The sequence below is a fragment of the Pangasianodon hypophthalmus genome, chromosome 16 (genome assembly GCF_027358585.1).
Source record: "Pangasianodon hypophthalmus isolate fPanHyp1 chromosome 16, fPanHyp1.pri, whole genome shotgun sequence".
Lineage (NCBI taxonomy): Eukaryota > Metazoa > Chordata > Actinopteri > Siluriformes > Pangasiidae > Pangasianodon > Pangasianodon hypophthalmus.
In genome coordinates, this window is record NC_069725.1 from 11,702,468 (window position 1) to 11,711,724 (window position 9,257).

At 39.7% G+C, this 9,257-nt stretch overlaps 1 protein-coding gene across 1 annotated transcript; it reads left to right on the plus strand.

The window, feature by feature from the left end:
- Positions 1-309: 309 nt before the first annotated feature.
- On the plus strand, positions 310-6,710 carry hsd17b10 (hydroxysteroid (17-beta) dehydrogenase 10). Its single transcript, XM_026920141.3, has 6 exons — positions 310-437; positions 1,860-2,024; positions 2,401-2,565; positions 3,876-4,004; positions 4,101-4,209; positions 6,147-6,710. The coding sequence occupies exons 1-6, from the start codon at positions 414-416 to the stop codon at positions 6,335-6,337; spliced, it is 783 nt and encodes a 260-aa protein (XP_026775942.1). The 5' UTR covers positions 310-413; the 3' UTR covers positions 6,338-6,710.
- Positions 6,711-9,257: the final 2,547 nt, after the last annotated feature.

The window sequence follows — 9,257 nt, forward strand, 5'->3', positions numbered from 1 at the left end:
CCTGTATTAGCTTTGAGAAATGAGTAAGAACTAATTTTTAGAAAAAATTATGGCTGATTTTTTAAAATAGTAATAATAACAATGATAAGAAGAAAGAAGCAGTTCCTAATAATTTTGGGTTAATAATAAGCATAACCATAACCACCAACAATTCAGTACACGGTCATGTGACCATACATAACGCGCAACAGCACACAATAGTGTCCAAAGTAGCCCGTGAACTTTCCGACTGTGACCTTAATGACCCTGGTCTGTAATCTGACTGGCGTGAGCGCGTGTCCATCAAATAGCCATCAGCCAATAGCATAAGGGGAGGAGCTGCGTCCGTGTCTGTGATTGGTCTGAAACTCGGTTTCGTGCCGGTTTTTTCTGTGACGTCATCCTGACGCTGTAAAGCAGTGCGGGCTGCAAAGATGGCGAACATCAGAAACCTCAAGGTGAGAAAGCAATTGAATGAGATTAATGACTAGCCCGTGCATCGAAGCATCTTTATGTTGTGTGCTTTCTATTTCTGCTTTGCATCTAAAGCATGAGTATATTTTCGACTTCGTATTTATGTCCTGGAGAAGTTTTAGCCTTGTTATAAAAGAGAGTTGCTGTGCAAAGCCAGCAGTAGAAGTGAGTGTAAGCTGGCTGGGTTGTGTTTATTCAGTGCAGCAGAAAGAAATGCATTGCCTTACAGTGTGCTTTCAGTCATGAGAGGTCTCAGCAGCCAGGTTTGACCTAACACACACACGTGTAAGGTTATAATCAAGCTGAGTCTGAACTCCAGCTGTCATTACCTGTGTGCTTTCATAATGAGATCTGAAGCATGGAGATGGATAACCTGTCCTCTAACACTACTACTTACTCATTAAACAGGACCTCCTGAAAAAGTCTGCATTTCTGTGTGCACTTCCTCTCAAAAGTTCCACATGGGATCATTTAACTATCTCCATCAATCTGTCTGCCTCACTGAGACACAAAGATTGAGGAGAAAACAATTTTTAGCACACTAAAGCTCTGTACATGTTTTTTTTTTTAAATCATATTCTATTTATGTATATTCCTATTCTACATTACATTCCTCTAAAGGCTGCTAAACCTTCTTTATCATATAGTCTACTAGATTTTGTTATATTCTGTTTTTATTATGTATGTGTATATCTAGTTCGTTGTTCTGTTCACTGTGGGACGAGGCACTAAAGAAAAACATTTCACTACATTACATCACATGGATGTAATATGTATGTGACAAATAAAGAACCTTGAACCTTGAACCATTCATTCATCTTCAGTAACTGCTTTATCCTGGGCAGGGTCACAGTAGATTCAGAGCCTCTCCCTGGAACCCTGGACACGAGGCGGGGATACACACAAGATGGGATGCCAGTCCATCAGGGCACCATGCACACACACACACCACATTTACACACTCATTCACAGCTTGGGGCAGCTTAGAGACACTATTCCAACTACTGCAATGTTTTTGGGAGGTGGGAGGAAACCGGAGAACTTGGAGGAAACCCACACAGACACAGCGAGAGGTCAAGAGGTGGCAATTCATTATTCATGCATTTATTATTCTTCAGTAACCACTTTATCCTGGCCAGGGTCATGGTGGATCACTTGGATAGACACACCCTGGTTGGGACTGCTGTCCATTTATATGGAAAAAATTGTGTTTAATATTTAATACATAAGAAGGTTGAATTAAATAATACATGGGTATTATATTGCATCTTATTAATATGATTGCATTTTTATTATATAACAGAGCAGACAGTAACTGTGCCTCATCTAGCTGAAAATGGTTAATTCCATCTGTCCAAATTCCACTGAATGACTTTACATGCCGTTGTTTTGTTCCCTGTTCTAAGGGAATGGTGGGGCTGGTCACAGGAGGTGCCTCGGGTTTGGGCAGGGCTACAGTGGAGCGGTTGATCAACCACGGAGCGAGCGCTGTAATCCTTGACCTGCCCAGCTCAGACGGCCACAGTGTGGCTTCAGCTCTCGGAGAGCGCTGTGCATTCGCTCCAGCTGATGTGAGTACCACCATACACTCAGATAAGTTGTTTGGTATCCCAAGGCTTTCAATTTTAGGTGAACATCACACATCCAACTAAAATGTGTATGGCTTTCCAGCTTCCAGCAAACAAATGAATCTTTCTTTTCAATGATGTTCAGATTTTGTCTTTCCAATTGGCTGATGCAGAATTAGTTAACTTGAGATTGAAATGAATGGTAATGAGTTGAAACAGCACTAGATACATTTTCCTGATGGTTACAGGCATGTGGAGCCGTTACAGCATTTACACTGGAATTTATTTTTGTAACAATTCTTAAATGGTTTCATTGTAGAGATGCTTGTTATAGGCGTAGAAATCAGTGGATCTTTCAAATGTGCCTCTGTTGATCTAGGTAACATCAGAGTCAGATGTGCGCTCAGCTGTGGATTTGGCTAAAGAGAAGTTTGGCCGCCTGGACCTGGCGGTGAACTGCGCTGGTATTGCTGTCGCCGTTAAGACATACAACTTCAAAAAGGACGTCCCTCACAGTCTGGAAGACTTCAGTAGGGTCATCAATGTGAGTTTATTGCTCTACTAGCACCACACTAATGTTGTATAACCGCCATCACGACTCCAAAAGTGGTTGGGCAAAATTTGATGCTTTTAATGGTATTTAAAATAGACTGCAAGAAATACTGTAAGTAAAATATACATCAAGCAAACGTTCGTTAAATTAATTTTATTAAACAGTAAAGAACCCACATGCATACATACCTGTTTCCTGGGAACTCAGATCTTGGGATGCTGGTCTGTCGTCATCTTTTTGTGTGAGAGAAGAAGTACAGCTGTCTATAAAAACATACAGACTAACCATGTATTTTGCTTTTAGCACTATATGGAGCCAGGGATTGATTATAATATGATAACAGGGCACAACACACCTTTTAATGAACGTCAGAGTAGTTTGTTTCGACCCCACATGCTTCATTTTGCATTTTACTCCTCAGGCAGCTAATAACAGAAAAAAATTAATACACAAAGTTAGACAGCACTAAAGCTATAGCTAGATAGCACTTCTAAAATATAGTTTAAAAATCGAAGATGTTCACGTTCCGCGATTGGATGTTTGTCCCTGTAGTAACTGTCTGTTTCGCTAAACATTTTTCCAGCAGGCTTTACTTACTTTCTTTGAAGACTGTCATTTGAGGAATGTTCCTGTAATCAATTGAGAATACAGAATATGTGCGTATGTCACTTAAAATATTGAAACGTTAGTGATACTGATTCAACACAAGATTATTAAGTGCCAGTGAGTGCCAAAGCGCGGTTAACCCTTTATCGCTCATAGGAGATCCGCTTTAGCAGAAATGTCCCACCCCCTAGCTGGACTGGACGTTTTGATTGGTTTTTCAACTGAGTCAGACCTGTCTGTTATTGCCTGAAGTGCTGGGTCACCACCCTGATAGATTGAGAAGTGTCGGTTTAAATGGAGCTCACCCTTGTTGCTCCGGCGGCCCTGATAACAGGATTAGAGTTTGTAAAAGGGAGATTAGACCTATCCGGGCTGAATTCTCCCATCTTGTTCCTGGGTCAGGCTCCGGATCCACCACAACCCTGACGAGGAAAAAACAGTTACAGAAGATGAATAAATTTCACAAACTCCCTTTTATTGAAACCTTTGGAGTCACTTTGAAGTTTCCTTTATATTTGAATTGCTGCAGTACGCTCTACTTTACTTCGTCTGGTTTCATAATAAATAAACAATGCATACTTGGTTATAAGAATTGTCATTAATGAATAGCGTCTCATTTGAGTACAGGCCTGAATAATTCATTTTTTTAAATGCTCTAATTCTGTTCTTTCTTGTATTCTTTTTGTCTGTTCAAGGTAAATATTGCAGGCAGCTTTAATGTAATAAGGCTGGCAGCAGGGATGATGGGCAAGAATGAGCCAGATCCGGATGGACACAGAGGCTGCATCATTAACACAGCCAGCGTTGCAGCTTTTGATGGGCAGGTAAGTCAGACACTGAATCATCTAGCACTCCTGCTCTATTGATTTCTTTCCAAGTACTGCTCTGCAGCTTCGTTCTCTATTTCCTCTATTTATCAGGTGGGTCAGGCTGCATACTCTGCGTCTAAAGGTGGTATTGTGGGAATGACTCTTCCAATTGCTCGAGATCTCGCTCCTATGGGCATCCGTGTTGTCACTATTGCTCCAGGTTGGTACTTCTGTTGATGCTCAGCATGCTGTACACGTTTCGCATCTCTGTAATGCACTCTGCCTTCTGCAGGCTCCTGTTTTTCTCTTATTTCTTTTGTTTTCCAAAAAAACGTACAAAGCCGAGACACTACAGGTGAATAGGTTATTTTTTAATTGTACAACATTTAGTTCTGGTCCACTGATCTGATTGGTCGAGCAGCGTTCCAAGACTGCTTATATTTAGTATAACCGCGCTGAGACGTTTCATTGTGCGTATCGCTCCGCTCATCTGTGTTCGCCACGCAAAATTCCACTTCCTAGTTCGGAATGGTTACTACAGTAGAGAGGCAAACAATACTTTTAAGGAATATAACTTTTAAATCTTGTCAGTTGACATTGAAAAGGAAGAAGGGACGCCAGATTTCACTGGAAGCACCATTAACAGGAATGTACAAACGCGAGTTTATACGTGAGCTGTAACGTGAGTGTTGCTTCTTTGGGATCTATTTCCGCTAGCAGAGCACAAATAAACGGATCACCTGGCCATGTTGTGTCCGAAATGTCACTCGATATTAATTTCCTGTTTATAGAACTATTGTAAAAAATCAATGTTGCACAAGCAAGAGTGCGGTTATACTGAATATCGGTACGTCTGTGATTATCTACAGCACTCAGCCTGTGGTGAATCACAACCCTCTCGATACTGTGTGAATAATAGAGCTGATTGCTGATATTCTTACGAATATTATTTGTATTGGAAAAACATTTATGCAAATGAGGCTTCAACTAATTAAACATGTATAAATAAAACAAATCTAGTCTTCTGATGTCAGAAATAAAAGGTTTCACTATGAAGATGCTCGCAAGAGAAAGACCTGCAGAAAACTACTGTTATAAAACATTTTATGTCATTTTATCAGTGTAAAATATTAATACAACAATCAACATTTTGGGAAATTCCTCCTTAATTGCTTTCAGATTAGGGATGAGATGAATATGTAAAATCTGATGAATGCAGGACATCTAGATACTGATATTTTTGGTTCTGAGTATAGAAAAAAGTGCTTTGATGTGTTTCTACTTTATTAAATATAATTTGTGAGGTGTATAAAGGAAAGTGACATGTATTTCATAATGACATGTGAATTGACAGCTATATCAGGAAACAAGCGTTTCAGGGATATATGACATAATGAAGACGCTTATGTGTTCTACAGAGTTGCTAAGTTTCAGTTGATGTGGTAGTCGCAAGCATTGCTGTCTCACAGCTCCAGGGTCCACGGTTTGAATTCTCAGCTCAGGTTACTGTTTGTGTGAAGTTTAGTGCATGGTGTGATCCTATGTCTGCATGGGTTTCCTTCAGGTTTTCCAGTTTCTGCCCACCTTCCTTAAATAAATTAATTCCTTAGATAAATTGCCCCTAGTTGGGAATGTGTGTGTATGGTGTATGGTGCCGTGTGATGGTTTGGGGTCACCTCCAGCGTGTATTCCCGCCTTACTCACAGTGCTACCACGATAGGTTCTGTGACCCTGACCAGGATAAAGTGGCTGCTGAGATTGAGTGAATTTTAATATTTTTATTTCTAAAGGAGACATGCAAAGTTACAGATGCAATTTATCCAAAAATCTGAGAAATGATTGACGTGATCGAGACGGTTGTTTCTACCTGCAGTGTCTTGCATTAAACAAGGTGCGGTTTTGGATTTGCTACAACAATGTGACCTTTTTTCGTATTATAGGTGCCAGTGTGTATGAGATGTTTATGACCTGACTAATAAGGCCTTCATTCATTCAGTCTGTGGTCCTCTGTTTGAATTGAACAGGTTTTAGTTAGTTTGGACGCTAAATAGTAGTAAGTCAATGTGACGGAATGTGTATTAGGGTCCTGGATATGTTTCACAGCCTTAGTCATATCACACCCTTGACACATTTTCTCATCACTTTTCCACACTGCAGGTTTGTTCTCTACGCCACTGCTGGCTGGTCTGCCTGAGAAGGTGCAGAGTTTTCTCGCACGACAGGTGCCTTTCCCATCGCGCCTGGGCGATCCCGCTGAGTTCGCTCACCTCGTGACCGCCATTGTTGAAAACCCCATGATCAATGGTGAGGTGATTCGCTTGGATGGAGCCATCCGGATGCAGCCTTAAGAAGGAGAGGGGAAGAGACAACCCTGCAGACTGTGTGTGTGTCTGTGTGTGTGTGTGTAAAATGGGTTAATGGAATTGAGCCAGATGAGCATTCCCAGTTTCAGTGTACTGCAGTTCTACTTCTCAGGACTCCCTGAGTTAAGGTTCTTCTGCTTGGTTTTTTTGAAATCACTGGAAATCTGTAGATATTTTTTATAATGCTGCTCTGATTTTCCAAAATTCAACCTGTTTGTGTGAGTAAATTTGCTCTTCAGGCCCGTACCAGGCTTTATACTGTTCTGGGAAGTGCAGTAATAAGATCCTGATCAGATTAGATGCAGGGTGTACTGCAAATAATCAAATAATAAATAATAAAATATCTTGCTGAAAAGCTGGGAAAGTGTTCTAATTCTGCTACTGTATGACACTACAGGCAACACTAAGGAAGTTTCACATTACTCATACTCTACAGATGGTGGTCTCTAGACCGAACAGTTGAAGATTGGGAAAATGTTGCCTGGTCTTTTTTCCTATCTTTAACTATCCAGTTTCTGAGTCTGTGTCCACTGTAGGCTCAGATCCCCATTTTTAGCTGACCGATGTGGACCCTGATGTGGTCTTCTGCTGTTGTAGCTGATCTACCTCAGGGATTGATGTGGTGTGTGTTCTGATCTGTTGCCTTTCTGCTAAGAACAGTTGTAAAGAGTGCATATTTGAGCTACCGTAGCATTAATGTCAGCTCGAACCATTCTCCTCTGATCTCTCTCATCAATAAGACATTTCCACCTGCAGAATTGCATGAATGAGCAAGTGTACTTGTGTTCCCAATAAAGTGGCCGGTCAGTGTATATATTTATATACATAATCTTCAGTTGAGCTCAAAAAGAAACTATTTTCCAGCTTACTTTGGATTAAAGTTTTTACCCGAATGAACAAATGTTAAATGATACAGATCTCTGTTTAAGGCCATATTTTTTAATTAGACAGCGTAACCTGTTTCAGTTATGAAAGAGAGTCTTTAATTATAAATCTGAGCAGAGTTCCTCAGAAGGTTAATCAACTTTCTTTTCTAAATTCCAAGAATGTGGAGGCAAACCACAATATCACCACCAGGGGGCAGCACTGAACCAGCAGAAACACTTCACAAGTCATTTCAGGCTGAAGTATTTAAAATGTTAACGTATGTTTATTAGTGTTGGGTTAAAGATCACCTTAGCCTAGATCAAGTCAAGACCAAGTCCATAGCCAGTGGAGTCCGAGTCAAGACCGAGCATTACATGAGGGCAAGACCAAGAAGATTTGCTGGTTGTCGTATCTTCATAACCTGACATGAAATTTCTCTTGAATTAACTAAAATAACCCATCTATTTGGTACTATCATTTTGTACAAGTACAGTTGGGGTCATAAGTTTACATATGCCTTGCAGAATCTGCAAAATGTTAATAATTAAAAAAAAATAAGAAGAATCATAAAAATTGCATTTTGTTTTTTATTTAGTACTGACCTGAATAAGCTATTTCACATAACAGATGTTTACATATAGTCCACAAGACACAATAATAACTGAATTTACACAAATGATCCAGTTCAGAAGTTTACGTACGCTTGGTTCTTAATACTGTGTGTTGTTACCTGGATGATCGACGACTTTTTTATATTTTGTGATAGTTCTTCATGAGTCTTTTGTTTGTCCTGAGCAGTTAAACCATTCGCTATTTTTAAGAAAAATCATCCAGGTTCTGTCTTTGCTTTTCCGGCATCTTCTGCATATTTGACCCCTTTCCAACAGTGGCTATATGATGTTGAGATCCATCTTTTTACACTGAGGACAAGTGAGGGACTCATACACAACTATTACAAAAGGTACAAACATTCACTGATGCTCAAGAAGGCAACATGATACATTAAGAGCCGGGGGATGTAAACTTTTGAACAGGATGATTGGTGTAAATTGTTATTTTGTTTAAAGATCCTATTTCTTTCATTTAGGACCACCCTTCAGAAGCTACATAAGATATTTACATGTTTCCCAGAAGATAAAATAATAACAATATACACCGATCGTCATGTTCAAACGTTTACATCCACCTGGCTTCAACTGAGGCATCCAATTCCAAGTAAACAGACATGATTTTTAACATACTTTTTTGTTAAAGTTCATTTAAAAAAAAAAAAGGAGTGATAAACACTCAAAACCTAAATATCTGATAATGTATTTTTTTTTTTTCATTCGATGAATTCAACATGGAGAAGTGAAGTGTAGAAATGAAAAACTTGTGCCACTATCCATTTTGTCTTTACATAGTTAGGTCCATAATTATTTGGACATTGACAAAGATTGAGTTTCAGTTTGATGGTTAGGTAGGTTTGACATTTGAGTGATGTTCATTTGCCCCTCAGAATCTTAGGTGAACTTATAGTGTTCCAATAAACTGACTGACGGGGCGCAACCAAGCACAGACAAGCATTCTGGAACGTAAGTCAGTTTTCCAAAAGGGTTTTCTCAGTGACTTAATAAACTTTTGCTAATGGCATCACTTAATATATTGTTTTTTTAATATTTTTTATCATGTTCTACATATTTTCCAGGTCATTTGAACAAGTAAGGCATAAAAAAATTGACTATTGCACCTTTTTTCTTTTTTTTTTGGATTTTTTCCAGATTTAATTTTTCTAATTTAATCATGGCAAATTCCCACATGCTCACATGACAGCTACCAACTAGGGAGGGCGAAGGCTATCACGTGCTTCTTCCGAGGCACGTGAAGCCAGCCGACCACATCTTTCCGAACTGCTGCTTATGGGGTGGCATGACACCCTCGGAGGAAAGTGTTATCCGCCACTTTCTGCATGCATGAGCTCACAGACACCCATGATTGATAAGAGAGAGAGAGTATGCCACCCTTCCCTCCCTGAGAACACAGCCAATTTTGCTCTCTT

Coding starts and splice junctions, on each gene's coding strand:
- hsd17b10 (XM_026920141.3), top strand. CDS start 414: ATGGCGAACATCAGAAACCTCAAG. Junction 438..1,859: donor CGAACATCAGAAACCTCAAG/GTGAGAAAGCAA, acceptor CCCTGTTCTAAG/GGAATGGTGGGGCTGGTCAC. Junction 2,025..2,400: donor GTGCATTCGCTCCAGCTGAT/GTGAGTACCACC, acceptor CTGTTGATCTAG/GTAACATCAGAGTCAGATGT.